At 42.1% G+C, this 22,058-nt stretch overlaps 2 protein-coding genes across 2 annotated transcripts in view; one reads left to right on the top strand and one right to left on the bottom strand.

Annotated features, from left to right (window-relative positions):
* si:busm1-57f23.1 (uncharacterized protein LOC368621 homolog) overlaps window positions 1–22,058 on the bottom strand; it is a 270,341-nt gene that overhangs the window by 94,702 nt on the left and 153,581 nt on the right. The gene's annotated exons all lie outside the window — the stretch shown is intronic.
* On the top strand, window positions 15,908–21,744 carry LOC132992121 (ribonuclease inhibitor-like). The gene is made up of 3 exons (XM_061061270.1): window positions 15,908–16,149; window positions 17,085–17,258; window positions 21,438–21,744. Exons 1-3 carry the CDS (start codon window positions 15,980–15,982, stop codon window positions 21,514–21,516), a joined length of 423 nt encoding a protein of 140 aa, XP_060917253.1. The 5' UTR covers window positions 15,908–15,979; the 3' UTR covers window positions 21,517–21,744.

Genomic DNA, 22,058 nt, shown 5'->3' on the forward strand with positions numbered 1-22,058 from the left:
TGGGTTGATTTGACCCAACATTGGGTTATAAAAATTGACTCAGGCTAACTGTCACTAATGGCAAATAGTTTGCGCTAGCTAACAGTTAACTAGCTAAACTTAAAACCGTTATGTTACATTAGTCAACCAAGCAATGTCACAGAATAGCTAACGGTTTACCAGTTAGCTAGCAGTCATTTCATTAGCTAGCTATCGCTAACAGTTAACTTGTTGTCTAATGTTAGTGTGAACTCAGGTTAACCTTCAAACCCGCGGGGGCGTTTGTGTCCTCAGCCGACATAAATGTTACTATTTTTCAGACGGCGTCACAGTTTCAATTTTAAAGCTAGATGGAATATAGCCTACAGGTATGTAATGAAACTACACGATATACTTCATCCATTGGTACCAAACATGACATGCTATCATGTTGGGAAGAGTGTAAAGAAGAATGAAGAATGTAAAGATTTTTGATTACATTGTATAGCCCAGAATTTATAAATTACACATTACAGATGTTTAAATTACTATTATCAGCATATTTTAATGAATGCATATGTGAAAATGTTGTATTTTTTGGTCAGTTTTTCCCTTTATGCTTTTGTTCTAATTGTTTTAGTTCGGTTACATATATGTTGTATTGTTTTTCTCTCTCTTTCTTGAGATTACTTGTGATTGCAATCAATTTCCCCCCTATTACTGCTTTTAATGCATCCCATATTGCTGGGTTTGTCTCACCATTATTATTTTCCTCCAAGTAAGTCTTTATTTCAGCTCTGATTTGCTCAACAACTGATTTGTTATTAAGTATTCCCACATTTAGCCTCCATATTGTATTTGTCTGTCTACAATTCAGGAGTATCTTTAGGTAAACTGCACTATGATCAGAAACATCTGCCACTCCAATCTGACATGCTTGTATTATATCTCTATTTTCTTTTTGCATAAAAAAATAGTCAATCCTGGAGTAGGCAGAATGCGTTGATGAGTAATGACTGAAGTCTCTTTGCTGAGGATGCAGGTCTCTCCATACATCAAAAAAAAAAAACATTTCCTCCCACACATTTTTAACCATCTTTGTTGTAAATTTCTTATTTCTCTTCACACTGGTCGTTTCCATGTCATAGTCCATTATTACGTTGAGATCACCTCCACATATGCATATACCTTCTGCTTCTACTGCTATTATATCAGTAAGGATTTGAAAAATTCCTTATTACTCTCCGGTGGGGCATATATGTTCACCAATGTTATTAATGTCTGCCCAATTGTTCCTTTAACCAAAATGTAACGTCCCTCTTTATCCTTTATTTCTTTTTGGCATTCAAACTTGATTACATTGGATATTAATATTGCTACCCCTCTTTTGCGAGTATTAGAGTGTGAACTATAGAAAGTGTTTCTAAATTCAAATCTTTTTCATTTCTCATGTTCTGATTTTGATAAGTGAGTCTCTTGAAGGAAATGTATCTGCATCTTTTCCTTTTTGAGTTTGGTCATAATTTTAACTCTTTTGACTGGGTTTCCTAAGCCATTAACATTTAGAGACATTACTTTAATCTCCTCTTGTTTTGTATTCATGAACTGTTATAGTTCTATTATCTTTGTAACAACACCTCCACAAGCTCTTAGTAAGATACTTTTGAACAATAAGTAACGTTTTGAACCACCCTTTAGAACATTGCACTTTAACTAAACACAGAAAAGGTGACCTCCATAAAGAGATATCAACAAACTTTGTTTCATGTTGACTCTCTTTTTGTTTTGAGGGGGAGAGCCTCTCACAGTGAAAGGGCCCCCTACTAGTAGAGAGGTTCAGCCCACAAGGGGTTAATCTTCACATACTAGACCAACAGTTTTATCTCCGTTCCTCTCAAGCCGTGAGTCCAGATATCTATAACCCTTTAAACCAGGCAATTGTTCGGCTTACCTTATTTCTTTAAGAGATTATGCCTTTCTTTTCCCCTCTCATTTAAACTAGACTTAAATTAAACACTCATTCCACAGCATCATTCTCCCTGCACTGGAATTCCTGCAGCCGTCTCTGTGCAGGTCTGCTGGTCTCCCGTGTTCGATCACTCGAGATGTGTTTCCATGCTGCGTTCCCTGTTGACAAGAGCTTTTCGATGAGGGTAGATTCTCCTGAGTTGTTTCTTGTTTCTTCCACTTCATATCCTCTGCACTGCCATACGTTTTCACTCCGTTAGCCCAGTGGATGCACATCTTGTTTAAGGGTGTCTGGAAACAGATGCCTTCCCCCTTTAAATTCTAAATTTAAAATGCTGTTGTAGCATCCCCACCGAGTAGTCGTGGTCGAAGTAAATCCTGTTTCCAGCGAGTTTTATTATTTTCTTCTCCCATGCCTTTTTCAGTACCATCTCCTTAACTGCAAACTGCTGAAAGTTTATGACAATAGACCGCAGAGATTGTCCCGGTTTGGGCTTTGGGGCGCGTTGTATCTGGAGGTCCAAATGTTGACATAAAGGGAAATATGTATGCTCTCAATTGTAAGAAGGTTGTTCTATGTGGTGTTAATGACAAGTGACAGCAGCCAATGACATGCGCTCATATTCATAGTTGAAGTGCGCATGTATTTCAAGTGAAGTGTGTGTCAATAAAGTTTTTTTCTCCCTCCTGAGAGAGTGTGAGAGGGTTTTGTGACCCTATTTCCATATTTATTCTTGCAAATTTCTGCTCAATGTCCTCCTTGAGCGCTGTCACCTCGTTTCTCATTTGGGACATAATTTCGTCTTTAAAGGTTTTTAGGTCCGTTTTCAGCTCGTTTTGCATGTTTTGGATCTGTTTGCTAATGCCATTCAGACTGCTTTGAAATGAGGCCATGCTAGAATACTTATACTTTAATAATATACTTTATTGTCATTGCACAAGAGTACAACGAAATTTACTGTGCTGTGCCTGAAATAAAAAAATATAAATATATAGAATAAAATCATATATATATATATATACCTACACAAGTACAGTAGAAAATATCCAAAACACACACACACCCAATCATCATTATTTTGTAGTTAAATGTGTAAACAAGGCAGGTTGAAGCAGTATTGCACTATTTGTCCCATGGTGGGTCAGTGTTTGTCTAACCCTAGTGATGGCTTTTGGATAAAAACTCTTCTTCAGTCTGGAGGTGCGAGCCTTTAGTGCTCTGTAGCGCCTCCCAGAGGGTAACAGAGAGAACAGGTGGTAACAGTGGTGGGTATCATCTTTCACAATGTTGTTAGCTCTACGGATGCAGCGGGTACTGAAGATGTCCTCCATATGACTCTCTGGAGACTTCTCCAGTCTGCCTCTGTACAGTTCACATACCGCGCTGTTAGACAGTATGTTAGGACACTTTCGATTGAACAGCGGTAAAAGGCTCTGAGCAGCTCTGCGGACAGGTTGTTCTTTTTCAGTGTGTGTAGAAAATAAAGCCGCTGTTGAGCCTTTTTAACCAGGGCAGAGGAGTTAATTGTCCATGTGAGGTCCTCACTGATGTAGGTCCCCAGGAACTTAAAGTTGGTGACCCTCTCTACTTCCTCTCCCCTGATGGTTAGGGGAGTGTGGTCCTCATGGTGTCTCCGGAAATCAATGATGAGTTCTTTTGTCTTTTTAGTGTTCAGGGTGAGGTTGTTGTTCATGCACCAGTCTGTCAAGCTGTCTATTTCCTCTCTGTATTGTGTTTCGTTGTTGTCTGAAATCAGTCCCACCACCGTCGTGTCATCTGCAAATTTGATTATTGTGTTTGTTGGGTAAGTGGGAGTGCAGTCGAATGTGTATAGTGAGTAGAGCATGGGACTCAGAACACAGCCCTGTGGCGCCCCGGTGCTGAGGGTCAGACTGGGAGAGACAAGGGTGCCAAGTCTGACTGTTTGTGGGCGTTCGGACAGGAAATCCTTAATCCACATACACAGAGTGCTATTTAAACCCAACTCCAGCAGCTTGGAGACCAGCCTGCTGGGGACAATGGTATTAAATGCGGAGCTATAGTCAATAAAAAGCATTCTCACATACGTCCCCTTCTGGTCTAGGTGTGTGAATGCTATGTGGAGGGCAGTGGCAATAGCATCCTCTGTGGACCGGTGTGCCCTGTAGGCGTATTGGTGCTGGTCAAGGTTGGCAGGGAGGCTGAATTTAATGTGTTTTAGGACCAATTTCTCAAAACATTTGGTGATGATGGGGGTAAGTGCTACCGGTCTGTAATCATTTAAGCAGGTGATGTTACTCTGTTTGGGCACCGGTATGATTGTGGCTGACTTGAGGCAGGTGGGTACTATGGCCTGGGACAGTGACAGATTAAAGATATCTGTGAAAACCAGAGCAAGCTGGTGTGCACAGTCTCTGATCACTCTCCCTGGGATTCCATCTGGTCCCCCAGCCTTCTTGGCATTTACAGTGCTGAAGATTATCCTCACCTTGTGTTTGTAGGGTCAGAGGGGGTTCAGCTGCATCTGGTGGGGGCGTTGCTCCATCATCACTCTCTGCAGTATCAAAGCGTGCAAAGAAGTGATTAAGCTCCTCTGCAAGATGGGTGTTGTTGTCTGGAGGTGGTTGCTGGTTTCCCTTGCAGTTAGTGATGTGCTGGATGCCTTTCCACATACATGCTGGATCTCCGTTGGAGAAGTGATCCTCAATCTTCTCCCTGTAAGCAGCCTTAGCCTGCTTGATACCCTTCTTCAGATTGTGTCTGGCTGTGCTGTACTGCTCTCTCTCCCCCGATCTGAATGCTGCATTTCGCTCCTTCAGCAGAGCCTGGACCTCCTTGGTAATCCAAGGTTTCCTGCTTGGGAAAACTCTGATGTGTTTGTTGATAGTTATGTTTTCAATACAGGTCCTGATATAGCAGAGAACAGTGGTGGTGTAAGTTTCTATATCTGGGTCAGAGAAAAGGCTCCAGTTGGTGCTTTCAAAGCAGTCCTGCAATTGTAGACATGCGTCTTTAGGCCAGGTCGCAACAGTTCTGGTGGTGGGTTTCAGTTTTTTAATAATGGGGCTGTATGCTGGGGTCAGGAAGAGTGACAGGTGGTCAGATTTTCCGAGGTGTGGTAGTGTAGTGGAGAGGCTCTGTATGCTTTAGTTATGTTAGAGTACACACAGTCCAGCGTGTTAACTCCCCTAGTTGCACATTTGACATGCTGGTCAAATTTTGGCAGCACCCTCTTCAGATTGACATGATTAAAGTCTCCAGCAGTTATAAAAACGCCATCAGGATATGTCTTCTGTTGTATATCTATGTTGTATCTAACAGGTGGTCGAGTGCTAACTTCTGGTGTCTGGTGGTATAAATGGCTGTCACCACAACTACAGAAAACTCCCGCGGCAGGTAGAATGGTCTGCATTTCACTGCTAGAAACTCCACATCTGGTGAGCAGTGATTTAATGACGGCGGTATTTGTGCACCAGCTGTTATTCACATAAACACACAAACCACCGCCGTGGCTCTTACCAGAGTGCCTGGTCCTGTCACTGCGTTGTGTGGAGCGGCCTGTTAGTTTAATGCCGTTGTCTGGGACCCTCGGGTCAAGCCAGGTTTCTGTAATAATCGTCACGCAGGCATCCCGGGTGGTTGTCCGGGATGATAATTCCAACCTCAGCTCATCCATTTTGTTACTCAGGGACCTGGCGTTAGCTACAAAAAGGCTCGGTAGCGGTGGTCTGCTTGGCGCTCTCTTTAGCCTGGCCAGGTTTCCCGCCCAGCACCCCCTCTTCTGTTTACGTGTCTTCTGCTGCCTTCAGAGCCACCTGCCCGGCAGGGTGATCCACGGAGAGTCCGGTGGTTGTACAAATTTCCTCTGGGATCTGATACGAGCGGTGAAAGGCACTCGTTATGGGCATTTGGTGCCTTGTCCCGATGTTTAAGAGTTCATCTCGACTGTACGAGAACTTTAGCTCACTCAAACCCACACATATCCACTCACACAGCAATACAAACAGCCACCATACACAAAGTTTCAGGGAGCACTGAGCCGCTGCGTCTGTGCGCGCCGCCATCTTCCGCCATATCAGGCGCTATCGCTAGCTTCAGGTGCTAGCATGTTCTTCTCCGTAGTCGGGCACTTTTTCTCCATCCATTTTCGTCCATGCTGCTCGACCGTCACACCGGAAGTCGTCTTTTTTTTTTTTAATCATACATTAGCCTATATATCCATGTGTTGAGTTATAGTGATGTCTGCAAAATTAGTCCGGCCCACTTGAGGTCTCATTTGAACAAATCGGCCCCCGACCCAATAGGACTTTGACACCCCTGTCTTATGGTTTATTTTAATATTAGGTTTGTATTCATATCAAATGTGTTTTTCCCTCTAAATTAATTTTGTTTTTGCAACAAACTACTTTAATCTGTTCAATTTATGAGCAAAACACAAACACAAACACCAGGTGTACGCCTCACGTTTTGAAAAGTTCCTCTTGATATTCTGTTATTTATAGGAGTTCAGAATCAGCAGCAAGCAGCTGGATATTAACATTTTTAAAACGAAGCCATGAGAAGCTTCAGTTTTGATTGGCGCAAGATACATTTACAAGAGGGGTGTGCGGACAGCGGACCTTCTCTCTCTTTCTCTGAAGCTGCATGGAGCCATGAATGCGCCTCTCTCTCTTTCTCTCTCACACCCTCTCTCTCTCTCACTCACTCACTCTCTCTTTCTCTCACTCTCTTTCTCTTCGGCAAGACACTTAACCCTGCATTGCTCCTGCTGCTTCGGTGGCGGTGTATGAATGGATTAGTGTTGTACTTACTCTCTTTGGATAAAAGCGTTTGTTAAGTGAATTGTAACACATACACACACACAGACAGTGATTACAGTTCTCCGTTGCTGCTTGGATTTCCGTCAATTTCAAAATTGTAATATTTTTAGTCAGTGTCAGACAAAAAAAGTCGAGCAGAATATGGGTTACTGACAAACGTGCAAAATGCTGTTTTTAATGTCAGGCATTTATCTGAATCCTGTAACACAAGTGTAGTTTTGCGTCTGTGTGGCATTTCAATGCAATTCATTTACCAGACCAAAGAAAAAAATACCAGGGAAATAACAATCTATAACATGACAGAGTTTACCGTTAAAGTTTTATTACGTACAGGCAGAGCAGACAGTTGCTGAGTGCTCCGCTACCGGACACACTCCGTTAGTAACGCGCAGCACGACAACAGGTGATACAACACATTACCCACACAAAGCACCACGCGACATGAATCACCTTTAAACTAGTGGTGGGCGATATAACGATCTTAGATCGTGAAGGATTTTAACGTGCTGACGATCTGCCAAAGCAGAGAGATAGAACCGGGCTAATGTATTTATTCTATCATGCTGCAGTTTATGCTCCGACACAGACGCGTCTCTCCCCCCCCCCCTTTTTTGCTCCGCAGCGGTAAAAACGAAAACGAAACTTAAAAGTAAAGTCCGCAAAAACAACTCCATCCCGGTTATATGCAACTGTTCTGATTTTTTTCCAAACCGACACACTGTGAGCAACAGTTAACTTATCTGCATAGTTTGCACAGTTAAGTTTACATCTCAGATAGCGACACAAGAAACCGTTTAACGAGCCGGAGAGACGTTCACAGTCTGCACAGAGTCAGACAGAGGAGCTCAGACAGTCAGTGATGAGAGATATAACCCCGGTGTTTAAAATGTTACTGTCGGTGTTTTCTGCTCTCTCTCGGTTTTTAAAAGTTACTTATCAAGCTTCTCCACCCGAAGCTCACCTGTTGTGATAACCGAACTTATAGGGATTACACTAAACGATGTTACAAAGCAGCAGGCAGGTGAGAGTGAGTAACCATGGTGACTGTCTGTCTGTCAATCAACAATGTCCCGCCCCCTCTATGAATTAAACTCTTCTGTCAGTAAAACTTACTTTGATCATGTGTCACAGAATGAACACATTCTGTATTATGTTTGATTATATATAAACTAAACTAAAGTTAGTCCAATGATGTCATAAAAAACAACAAAGGCTGCAGAGCCTGTATGAAGCTACAGCTGTAGGATCTCTGCAGGGCTAAAATAGAACAGAAACACAAGAACTCGAAGTCTACATGTTTTTAAATGAATGAATAACTGCGTGAAAATGTTCCTGATGAACATAAAAAGAGGACACATAACTAAATCATAATTTCAAAGTGGTGAGGAAAACCTTCAAATTGTGCATAAATATTGATCAAATTGAGGGAAAGACATTTCTGTTGCTAAAGATGTTCTGGGTGAGAGACCTCCAGACCTCCTACAAAGATGATTTTAAAATAGATTAAACTAGTTAGCACAGTTTTTGTGCATTTAAAAACATTATACAGGGAAATAAGTTTGGTTGAACTGGTCAGTAACTTACAGATTTGTCTAAAGATCAGTATGGAAAAAAATGATATTTTTCCCATATCGCCCACCTCTACTTTAAATTGGACCGTTTGATGACATAATTCTTACATGTTATATTAGCTTAACAAGCTAGCACTAGTTTACTTTTAACGACTGAGTGGGTGAAAGTTATTAAGTACAGTACTGCATAAGTTCTGTCCAATGTAAAAAAAAAGAAGCCTTCTTGTACTTAATAAAAATATACTTCTTACTACACTGAATTTATAGAAAATCTTTCTTTGCTAGTTACTTCTCAGATTCAGATTTATAATGCAAAATAGGATGAATACACTATTTGTCAAAAATATCTTTATTATATGCCCTGTGAATTCACAAGGTATCCAACTACAGGTATGTACATAACTCAAGTAGGATTAGATCCAACTGTAGCAATGACAACAAAATGAGGAACACATTAATGCATTAAAACAAATATATAAATAATATTCTGTAAAAGGTACATTTTTGCAAAGTAACTGTTTTTCATTTGTTACTCCAGACTAAAGTCTGATGTACTCTAACTTCTGTAACTTGTTTGAGGGTATTTCTGTGTTGTTACTACTTTACGCTGCTTAAGGTTAAGAACAGAGTCGGCTTCTTATTTAGTATCAAAACAATCAGAATCAGAATCAGATTTATTGTCCAGGTATGCTTACACACACAAGGAATTTAACTTGGGTGAACTGTGCTCTCTTATGTACAGCTACAACATTAAATATCAACAATAAACATAATAAGAAAAGACTAATATTTACATGACTAAATATGAAACAGTGCAGTGGTGAATAGTGCAAAAGATGCTGAAGTAACATGATGATAAGTAAAATGCAGTTATGTGACAGATGAGTCAATTAAGATGTCAATTCAAGTATTTACATAAATAAGTGTGCGTGTATTGATCAATGATTAATATATATATACTGTACATATATGTATATTCACAGTGACGGTTGGTTTAGAGTTATTTCACCGTGACAGGTCTGACACTCTGTGACTGTTTAGCGTTCATCAGAGTGACAGCCTGGGGGAAGAAACTGTTCTTATGACGGGTCCTCATGTATCATGATCTAATCTCAAAATGCTCCAAAAAGCCTCATTTGAATGTTAGAATAGCTAGATATTTCCTCTGGGGGACAATCCCCCCAGACCCCCCTAACTTGATTTACTTTTCAGAGTTTCACTTCTTTAAAGTTTTTTCTGCTTTAATCCCATAAACACACACACACACACACACACACACACACACACACACACACACACACACACTCACCCACACACACCCTCACCCACACTCACACACACACACACACACACACACACACACACACACACACACACACACACACACACACACACACACACACCTATACAGGTATGGGTGGTTTACTAGGACACTTTATCCATACCAGGTCAAATACCTGTATATAAGGACCCACCTTTCCCCTTGGCCTAGAGAGACATAGGAAACATAAAACTGCTCTGTATGATCTCAGCAACAACTACTCAGAATGTTATTATAGTAATAGAGTCTGGAGATAGGAAACCTGACATTTCACAGGATAAAGGGGACGGGGCGGGAGTAGGCGTTTCCTAACACAACCCTGAATTATGAGGACCCCCTTGTTTATCAGGACATAACCCATACACACACACACACACAAACATAACAAAACCCTTAGTTATGAAGACCATACTGGTTTAACTGGACATAACCCATACACACACACACATAACAAAACCCTTAGTTATGAAGACCATACTGGTTTAACTGGACACAACCCATACACAGACACACACATATCATGACCCTTAGTGATGAAGACCATACTGGTTTAACTGGACACAACCCATACACAGACACAAACATATCATGACCCTTAGTGATGAAGACCATACTGGTTTAACTGGACATAACTTTTATGTTTGGTTTAAATTTTAAGTCTACCTGCTCTGTCGTTAATTTACTGCTCTGTGTGCCTTTGAATTGCCCCCTGGGGACAAATAACGTTTTTTGAATTGAATTGAATCCCACACACAAACATAGCAAGATCATTTTTATTAGTATTACACTGATGTATCTAGTCATCACCTAAACCTAGACTTATAGCCAACCCTTAGTGAAGAGGATAATCCTGGGGCCTGTACTATGAAGCAGGATTTGGGGTTAGCGATCTAACTTCAGGGTTAACCCTGGGTTTTCAGTCTTACGAAGGTGGTTCACTTCTTACCTGGGTATATCGCCATGGTAACTTATGCTGCAGCTGAAATATAACTGCTAAAATTGTTAAACACCCCACATGAAACAGTCAGAGCACATTCAGTTAAGGGGAAACAGGAGTTATTATAGTCAGTTCTAATGTGAACTAAAAATGGGAATTTTTTATGTAATAAGCCGTAGTTTGCACATTAATAATTGCCATTTTTTTCTATTTGTCAGCCAATTGCCGTTTTTGCATTTGTTGATGCAGCTGTGTAACTTTAGTCTTTGGGAGGTTGTTAGACATGAGGATCCGCTGACGGCAGACGCAGTGATGATCGTGATATATGAAGCTAACTCTGCCCCTTTCATGTGAACACGCTCTCTGAAACTCGAGGGTTCACTCATCAGGTTGATAACCAGCTTCATGTGACTGTTAAACACGGATAATTTATGTCAGGGTTAGTAAAGCCAGATATCCTAAAGGTACCCTGGGTATGTTGAACTAGCTACATAGTTTAGGCCCCTGGCTAACAGGACATCAACCATATAGTGGTGATGCATGGTAATCCAGCCTGAAAAGTATCACATAATAGAAAGGTATAAAGTAGTTTTGAAAAGGCAATATAATTTGAGTATTTGATTTGTCTAATGGAATGTGTATTAATAAAGCATTTTACTGACAGTGATATAATGCTATTGGTATGTGTGACATTATAGAAAATAATTTTGACTGAGTCTGTAACCAGTAGAAGTGAGTAAAGAGTGTCTTTAGAAAGGGTGGACCATGTTCTCGTTTTTTTCCCACACACTTTGTAGTTCACGGAATTGGATAATTGGCAGCAGCACCTGCACCACGAAAGTTTAGATGGTGAGTGAAATATGGAGATACTTTGACTATACAGTGAACAGAAAGTCAACCCCTTTAAAACTCTCTTATTTTAGGACTGGGCTTAAACCTTTACTTTTTGAAAAAAGTTATAGTTAGGGCTAGCACTGGCTCCTATAAATTATGCCATAGGCTTAGACTGCTAGGGGTTCTGGCACAATGAGTCTCTTGGTCTCTGTAACTTTACAACTAATGTCTCATTTAAGTTATTAACCATAAAGCTTCCTGAGATTCTTGATCTCCCTTGACTGATAGGTTCTATAGGCTTGTTTTTGTGGACGGACAGCTGTTGTGGACCTGTCTGACTCCAACTGCTACAACTATTAATATCAATAATTATTTAATTATCACTTCTGTGATGCCAATGATTATCTTAGAGCTGTTAAACTCCCAACTGCAATAATTTAAGGGTAATAATACCTGGAGGACTGATGCTATAAAGTTGTCATTGCTAATATTAGGCCAGATGACCTCAACTATGATTATGATTAGTCTATTATAATTACTTATATATTTATATTACAAATACTTAAACCATTTTTTTGGCATTGTAGCAATCAGTTATTGTGTTTGTCTTGTTCTCTCTTACTGAAAGCCTTTCACAGTCAGTAGATAGCTGTTCAACACAAGTCTGGTTCTGATCAAGGTTTCTGCCTGATAAGGAAGTATTACCTTGCCGCATTTGATTTGCTAGATGTTGCAAAGTGTAATTTAGACTACAATCAACACAGGTACATTTGGAAATGTGAATATGCAACTCAAGTCTTATAATATCACATTCACATCATTAATGCATGATATATCAGAAAATATATATCCTATGATGATGCTCAGATGTATTCTTGTGGTGTGCATGACAATTTTAGACAAAATATTTCATCTGCAGCCATAACATGATCAACAGAGTGGTAAGGAGCTAATAAAAATGGATAATATAATTCAAAGTGATAAAAACTCGGCAGCTTTACGGCAGTTAACGTGTTAAGAGGGTTTAGTAAACAGAGCGGGGCTCTCAGTGTTAAGTGACCCATGTGTTGGGCTGTGTTAGGTGTTCAAAGACGTCGAGTCCTGTGAGTCTGTGAACACAACATTGGCGACGAGGATGGAGTTTTCTTTCCCACCTCTCTCTCCCTTCCTGGCGCTTCCCGGCGAGCCTCCGGTGCCCTGGGAACGTTGGCATGAATCGTTTGAAACATATATCGTGGCCGTCGGCCTGGAAGACGCCGAGGACGCACAACGGAGGGCTATACTCATTCACAACCTGGGCAGTGAGGGACAGAGGATCTTCAGAACACTCGGACCCGCTGCTACATACACAGAGTGTGTCACACTGCTGGCTGGACATTTTGCTGCTCCACGGAGCGTCATTCTCCGACGGATCATCTTCCGCCAGCAGAGGCAGCACGTGAGTGAGTCCGTTCACCATTACGTAGCCGACCTAAGGGGCTTGGCTAGCCTCTGCCAGTTTGGGGCTTTGGAGAATGAACTTATAAGGGACCAATTAGCTGAACATGCTATTGACCCAAAAGTCAGAGAAAAGCTGTTAATGTCAGCTGACGACTTAACACTTACAAGGGCAGTGGAGATAGCCTTCCAGTTCGAATCAACAGCACGGTTAGCATCACAGCTAACACCTGAGTCTCATTCGCCACCCAGACTGGTCACGCAGACCGTAAGAACCACCCCAGCTACGCTTGACCTGGAGATGAGCTGCCTGGATGTGAATTTTGCTGGGGGTCGTAACACATCATCGCAGTGGAAGTGTGGAAATTGTGGCTCTTCATCGCACACCACACACAGCCCCAGCTGCCCAGCTAAAGGGCAGAGGTGTCGACGCTGCGGCAAACAAAATCATTTTGCTAAGGTCTGTCGCTCTAACCCCTCTGATGCCACCCGAACAACCGGCCCTCCAGCACCAACGACTATCCATTCAGTGAGCTCACCTTCCCGGCCATTCAAGTGGTGCACAGTTGAGCTAGATGGAGTGTGCCTTCCACTGCTGCTAGACACTGGTGCATCACGGTCACTGCTGAACTTGTCCACAGTGCGGCGACTTTTCTCCCAACGGACAATTAAGCCCAACGCAGAGGATTTATATGGCTATGGCAACTCTAAAATTAGCATGGCAGGCACAATATCCTTTCCTGTTCGCTATGGGACAAGAGCACTCATGTCATTCACATTCCAGTGTCCAAGCATGGCGCTAACCTCATGGGCCTGGATTTGTTTTGTGACCTGGGGTTCTCTCTTGTTGATAACACCGGCTGCACAATCCAAACTGTGGGCCTGTCATGGCAACAACGATGGCCCTCCCTGTTCAATGGCCTGGGCTGTCTCACCACCTTTAACCACCAGCCCCTGCTTGACCCTGCAATACGCCTTGTCATTCAGCCCCTGCGACGCCTGCCCCTTGCTCTGCGTGACGACGTCTTCACTGAGCTGGGGAAATTACTGGACGTGGACATAATCGATCAGGTAGATGCGTCACCCTGGATCTCCAATTTGGTGGTGGCAAAAAAAAAAGATGGGGGACTGCGCCCATGCATCGATCTCAGGTCAGTCAATAAGGACAAGTACCCACTACCCACAGTGGAGGAGCTGACTGCTAAGTTCCATGGCTCCTCTGTGTTTACAAAATTGGACCTCCGCTAGGGCTACCTACAGGTTCCACTACACCCAGACAGCCGGAACCTCACAGCCTTTGTCACACACACCGGGGTGTTTCGTTACACCCGGATGCCTTTCGGTCTCAGCTCAGCCCCCAGCTGTTTCCAGAAAATAATGTCCACCATCTTTGCAGGTGTCCCGGGGTGGTCATCTACCTGGACGACATAGTGGTGCATGGCCCAACAGCAACAGTCCATGATGAGCGCCTAACCAAGGTGCTTGGCATGCTTGCCAGTCACAATCTCACACTGAACAGGGAGAAGTGCGCCTTCTCTGTACCCACTATTGACTTTGTGGGTTTTCGCCTGACTGCTGATGGCCTTAGCCCCCTCCACTCCAACGTGGAGGCTGTGCAGCGCCTCCCGGAGCCCACTAATCCAACTCAGCTTGCCTCCTTTCTGGGGATGACAGCTTACTACTTACGTTTCCTGCCCCAATACTCCTCAACCATAGCCCCACTGTGTGACCTCTTGAAGAAGGATGCGCCCTGGATATGGAAGCCAGGCTGCTCTGCAGCAATCTGCCATCTTAAGGAACAACTCATCTCCCCTCCTGTGCTGGCGCATTTTGACCTAGTGAGCCCCACAATCCTGACCTGCGACGCATCCAACACAGCAGTTGGCGCTGTGCTGTCCCAGATTCAACACGACACAGAGCGCCCTATCGAGTTCGCCTCTCGCTCTCTCACAGCAGCTGAGCAGAAGTACTCTGTGGGAGAACGAGAAGCACTGGCTTGTGTCTGGGCATGTGAGCGATGGCACATGTACTTGTATGGCCGGCATTTCACACTGAGGACTGATCACCAGGCCCTTACAACCTTGCTAGCATCAGCAGGGTCTGGCCATAAACCACTCAGGATCCATCACTGATCAGAGCGACTTCCGTGTTAGTCGAGCATGATGATCGACCTATTTACTAAGCACCATACTAGCTTCGTTTAACTTAAAATCAGCTGCAAGAAATTACCATCAAGCTTCGAATATAAACCTACATATATATATTTAGTTATTAAAACATCAAGAATAGTATTACGTACCAGTCTTTAATTCCAAATTCTTCATGTGAATCAATAGTTTCAGCACTCCACAGCTGCTTCATGTTGTAACCTTCACCATTAAACTCAGATGCAGCCAATCACTGATCAGAATCTTCCTGAGTGACTTCGACTCCAGCCAATCCCTGACCAGGGATCTGTAGCCAATGAACGGCGCTCGTTCAGTATGTGGAAATGTGTGAAAACGTGTGTGGGAGAAGCCACACCTCCAAAGTAGACGCTGATACACAGATACACACTGACACACAAAAAAAATAGATTTTTCGGAATATGGGGACATTTTGAGAAAAAGCGAGAGGGCGTTGGTTGCAGCTTGCTGAATGGCAAAACACTGTGAGGACATTGCCTTTGTCCTCACAGTTACAAGATGTCCTTATAATGTAAGTATGTAAACCGGCTTATAGTCCTCATATACAGGTCAAACCAACACACAGTCACACACACACACAGACACTCACACTCACTCACTCACTCACACACACACACACACACACACACACACACACACACACACACACACACACACACACACACACACACACACACACACAGTCACACTCACCACTCCCAGGTGTGTAAAGCTCAGTAGAGTATTGGTTGTCTAATCTTGACTGAGGTCAGTAACATGTTGGTGTCTTTATTGACATGAACAGCTGTATGAATGTTTGGATGATGTCTGTAGAAAGTTGACATTTGAATGATCCACAATAACAGAATGACAAAGTCTCTCTACTTATTTTAGGGACAGACTCACTTATTGGACCTAGTTATGTTGTTATGTTATCATCTGATGGATCATTCTTTTTATTCACATCTTTTATTCTTTATTCAGATTGATGAGATGCAGTTTGTCAGAGATCAGCTGTTCTTCTCTGGCCTCAGCTCTGAAGTCCAACCCCTCCCATCTGAGAGAGCTGAACCTGGGTGACAACAAGCTGCAGTATTCAGGAGTGAAGCTGCTGTGTGAGGGACTGCAGAGTCCAAACTGTAGACTGGAGACTCTGAAGTCAGTTCTCTTCTTCTCTGTTTGTGTTTTACATCTCATGTGTTTGATTATCAGCTGAAACACTTTCATGTTCACATGTTTCTGACGTCCATGAAGTTTTAGATTGAATGCTGTTCATGTTTATTTTCTTGTTTGACTCTGCATCATAAAAAAATCTGATTTTTACTGAAATAGTTTAAGTGGAGTTCTTTAAGTTTTTAAAGTTTCTGATTTTTATTAAATGTTCAAAACTGAAGACACAAGATTATCTGAACTGATATATATTTTATTATGAAGTACACACACACACTCACACACACATACTCACACACACACACACACACACACACACACACACACACACACACACACACTCACACACACACACACACACACACACACACACACAGACAGACAGACAGACAGACAGACAGACAGACAGACACACACACACACACAGACACACACACACACACACACACACACACACACACACTCACACACACACACAGACTCACACACACAGACACACACACACACACACACTCACACACACACACACACACACAGACAGACACACACAGACTCACACACACACACACACACACACACACACACACACACACACACACACACACACACACACACACACACACACACACACACACACACACAGTCACACTCACCACTCCCAGGTGTGTAAAGCTCAGTAGAGTATTGGTTGTGTAATCTTGACTGAGGTCAGTAACATGTTGGTGTCTTTATTGACATGAACAGCTGTATGAATGTTTGGATGATGTCTGTAGAAAGTTGACATTTGAATGATCCACAATAACAGAATGACAAAGTCTCTCTACTTATTTTAGGGACAGACTCACTTATTGGACCTAGTTATGTTGTTATGTTATCATCTGATGGATCATTCTTTTTATTCACATCTTTTATTCTTTATTCAGATTGATGAGATGCAGTTTGTCAGAGATCAGCTGTTCTTCTCTGGCCTCAGCTCTGAAGTCCAACCCCTCCCATCTGAGAGAGCTGAACCTGGGTGACAACAAGCTGCAGTATTCAGGAGTGAAGCTGCTGAGTGACCTTCAGAAGAATCCAGACTACAGTCTGGAGACTCTGATGTGAGTACAGGGTTGGGTTTAGTCCATCCTGGTCTCTACAGGGTTTCACTAAACACAGTTCAGGATTCCTACAGTCATTAAAAACCTTGAAATGTTTTGGAATTTGAAAATACAATATTTCCAGTCAAAAAGCAGATGCATGGAGTGCTGCATGGGTGTTGTAAATTATTTTGGTAATTAGTTCCTCTGGTGCTCTTCCGTGCGGGGATCCAACTTCGAAGTTTTTGAAGAAGTCTGAGGCACTCAGAGGGTTCAGCATAAAAAGCCTTTAATTCATCAGGGCTACAGATTCATAAAAACATGTTTCAGCTAAACAGGCCTTCATCAGGGCAGGTACAAAATGGCAGCCAAGCTACTTCCTTTAACGGTTTACAGCCAGTCACATGATCAGTAGTAGTCACATGGTTTAGTAAAAAGGTTACACATTTAAACAAAGAAAGTTAATCATCAAAATGTAAACATCATACCAAGGCAGATGAGAACTACAATTTAGAAGTGACTAAATATACAAACAAATTACTACAAAAGTGCTGAAAAAAACAAACAATACACCAAGAGGAAAGGAGAAAAGCAAACAATACACCAAGAGGAAAGGAGAAAAGTCCAGGGGGCTCATCTATCAACAGTGTGTGAGCACGGATCTGTGCGTAATGAGTGTGTAAGAACATTCCCACGCAGAGTGGAATTTATCAACTTTCGTTCTTTTACTTAGAAATGTGTGTAAATATAAGCACAGCTCTGAGCATGCTTACACACAGAATCTAGAGGTAGAACATTGAAACTACAAATAAAAAGCACCACAAGTGTCACAGCACGCCAGAATCCATCTCAACCTAGATGCATGTTCCGAGTTTTTTTCAAAAAAAATCAAAACACAAAATAAGTGATTTTGTGTGGTTTGAAAACAGACCTGTTGCCTAATTGGTCTGAAAACCTTAAAAAGTCAGCTGTGACAGGCGTTACTTTGAAATGTTACATCATGGCTCGTTTTGCATTATTAGATGATTTGGTGAACCGTGAGCTCCGCAGTAAGTTCAAAAGAGCGCACTGATCCGTTTGGTCCAGCTTGTTCTGTTGGAAGAGCGTCACTGTTTGATTAATCCCCCAGAGAGAGCTGTGCCCCTGACCACGCTGTAAATGTTCAAGGGTGAAATTGTGGAGCAGATACTTGTCGCTTTTGTGCCGTGATGCGTTGTTATTAATCATTTATCTGGGTCACTTAGCGCGAGAGTTACTAACCTTATTTTATCTCTTTATTTATTAATCTATTTCTTTATTTCCCTTTTTTATTCAACCTCTTCCACTTCCATTCCTGTTGTTATGAAGCTCCTTTTCTTTGCTCTCATAGTCATTATTCTGGCGAGGTAAATATATTCAGGTGGTTTTTAAAGAGGTGTGTTGTTACCGTAAATGGTTAATTGGAGGCGTATCTGAATGCAAATGTCCCCGAACGTGTGCGAGCCTGCAGGTTAAGAACATGGGATTTATCAACACTGATTACCTACCGATGTTCTTAACCAGCAGGCTTGTGCACGTTCTTGTAACTTAAGTGGAAGTCGAGTTAAAACTCAGAACATCAGCATTACAATAATGCTCATTAATCTCTCTCTCATTTCTAGCATCTTAATTGGGGGGAAAAAAAAAATGTATCCCCTCAACATCCCAATGAAATGCATATTTAGGGCCCGAAGCACTGGCAAGTGCGTAGGACCCTCTTGAAACCCAAGGAATTATTATTAGGGCCGAAGCACTGACAAGTGTGTAGGACCCTATTGGAACTGAAAGGATTATTAGCTCATATTGAGCTTCTCAGGACGGACTAAAAATCATCTTGCAGCATTTCAAAAAACCTGACAGGAAGTCCACAAATTAAAGTTGAATTTCACGATAATGGCCCAAAATCGCTCAAAATCGCTGATTTCAGCCGTCCTATTTGAACGCACTTGTCCGAGGGCGCTCATCCGATCGACGCAAACTCGGTGTCAGTGCGTTCTAGACAGGCTCAATATATCTCGTTGTGCGCTGCATGTTATTTCGTCAAAGGGCGTGGGCGTGGGCGTGGCGTGCGTTTTAACTTTTTGGAGGTTGTGCCAGCCTGAACTGCTCTACGTCAAAATTTTCTGTGATCTTCACGCTGACTATTTCAGCATACCATAGTACGACTTTTACACAAATCGGACTGCACGGCCTGCTGCTTAGCCACGCTCCACTGCTGCTGCACTCCCGCGGTCGCAACACACCCCGACATGCACAGGGGTGCGAGGGCCCTTCATCACCGCTTGCGGTTTTAATTCTGTTTGATTTCATCCCCGATTGTACAGCCCATTAGCATTCCATCAGACTTATTTATATTTAATGTGTACCCTGAAATTACTCTTTAATTACCTTCATTAGTACTTCACCTGACTGTTCAGGCTTATATAAATAAATTCAGATATCATCAGCATACATTGCCAATTTGTGATTTTCTCCTGCTATAGATATGCCTTTTATTTTTTGTTCTACCTTAATATATTCTGTCAGCGGTTCAATAGATAGTACGAACATCAATGGTGACAATGGAGCCCCTCGTCTGGTACCTTTTGAGATCTTAAAAATAAATTTACATTACTCCATTAACTCTAACTCTGGCATTAGGCTGCTTGTACATAGCTTTCAACCAGCTTATAAAGTTGGTGTGAAGTCCAAATTTACTTCGGGTTTCAAACAGATAGGTTCGTTGTTAATCTTCATGTCAAACACTTTTTTAATTCCAGCTCATCACAGAACGACTCTTTACAAACTGACAGATGTTTACAGACACTTAAATGTCTGCTGTGTCTGTTTAGCGTCTTTTTAATGTCCGTCTTTTCTCCCTTATTAAACTCTGCTAATGTTGAGAAGTTTCACTGAAGTCTGATCCAGTCAATTAGTGATATTTGATAAGGGGGCATGTCTGTCCGTAAAAAGTCTTCCTGGAAGGCTGGTGTCAAGTTTCCTCGATCCTCTGTGCTGAAAATAAGAGACCTGAGACGTCCATCAACATGGCGGCACAGAACGACTTCCGGTTCAAGCCACGAAAAATAAGAGACATGAGGAGTAGCCATTCAGATTCAGAGCAGTTAGACATTCTTCATCAAACTGATTACAGCAAAGTTAATGTTTGTTATTTTTCTGTTATTTGAAGTCAGAATAAATTCAGTTTAATGATCTCTGAAATATGACGTGAAGTTCTGTTAACTCTGCACCAAACAAAGAAATGTTCTTCAGAGGGACACTTTTTCATTTCCCTGTGAGGACACTTGAGATAAATCACTTGAACCTTTACATCAGTAAACGTTGAATCAGCACTTCCTCTTTCCCCTGAGTGTGTTTAGGTCTTAACATGACCTGTGCTCAGGTGTGTTGGTGGGGCGTTGCTGTCTCAGGGGGCAGAAAGCAGCTGCACCATGGACCAACAAAAACCTGCTCTAAAGTCATGGTGCAGTGTTTCCATGCTATTTAAAGGCTCCATTAGTAAGATGGTGAGATGCACAGACACAGACAGGTTCACATTGTTCTTACACAAGGCTCGTAACACACACAGGGACAGATTACACACAGCACACCTGTGAGACACTGCAGTTCATCCAGGTGGAAATAACTCTTTAAAGTGTGTTTAATGTCTGCTGTTATTTCTGTCCCAAAAGGCCGAGAAAATCAGAAACTGCTGCTGCTAGATTTAAACACAGTTTACATGAATCAACAGTAAACACATCACTCAACTGCCTGTGACATGATGATGATGCCTTCAAGGACTCTCAGAAAACACATCACTCAACTGTCTCTGACATGATGATGCCTTCAAGGACTCTCAGTAAACACATCACTCAACTGTCTCTGACATGATGATGCCTTCAAGGACTCTCAGTAAACACATCACTCAACTGTCTCTGACATGATGATGCCTTCAAGGACTCTCTGTCCCTTTAAGCTTCAAGTCACCAACACGATTGACCAAGAGAGCTGAAAGGTGGCGTGCTACTTTACCCGCCCACTTCACTTCTGAGCAGGACTGAAGTCCCTGCTGCTCTTCATACTGGATGTTCTGTATCACTGATAATCAGAATAATCATGATAACGATGATATTATATGATCAGAATAATCATGAAGTCTCTCTCAGAGTGTAATCTCTCATTTATGTCTTTTTATATCAACAGCTTGGAGTGGGTCTTTAAAGAGAGGATCCTGCCGATCACAGAGCTGGAAGCAGCAGCTGGTGTGTTGGTGAGTCTTTAACTGGGCTGTGTTACTGGGAGACTGACAGACCAATCACAGCGCAGGTGACTCTCAGTGCTGCAGTCTGAGTTGCTCTGAGATCAGCTCCACTGTCACACACAGGACCATGACCTCGGACATTTTTCTATTCTCATAACGGAATTTAAACTGCTTCATGACTCAACGACCGAAGATGAACTCTTTGATTTGGATATAAATGTTTCTGTTGCAGCGCCACCCTGTGGACAGGGAGGCTTCACTGAGTTTTTAAAAGAACTACAAACAGGATGTCTGGATCCAGGTGCAGAGTCAGCACCTGAATATTTGATGTAATATGAGATGATATAAAAAGAGCTGAATAACATGCAGACTCAATCATTGATATTCATTCATCATGTCAGGGTAACAACGGACACGTTATCAAACTATCTTTATTTTTAACTAATCATTCTGATGTTTATTACACTTTGATGTTTGAACCTTCTGTTTTTATTATCTCAGGATTTTAAATAGAAATAAATTCAATCTGTGGAGGGTTTTATTTGAATAATAATTCATGTTTA

The sequence above is a fragment of the Labrus mixtus genome, chromosome 17, assembly GCF_963584025.1.
Source record: "Labrus mixtus chromosome 17, fLabMix1.1, whole genome shotgun sequence".
NCBI lineage: Eukaryota > Metazoa > Chordata > Actinopteri > Labriformes > Labridae > Labrus > Labrus mixtus.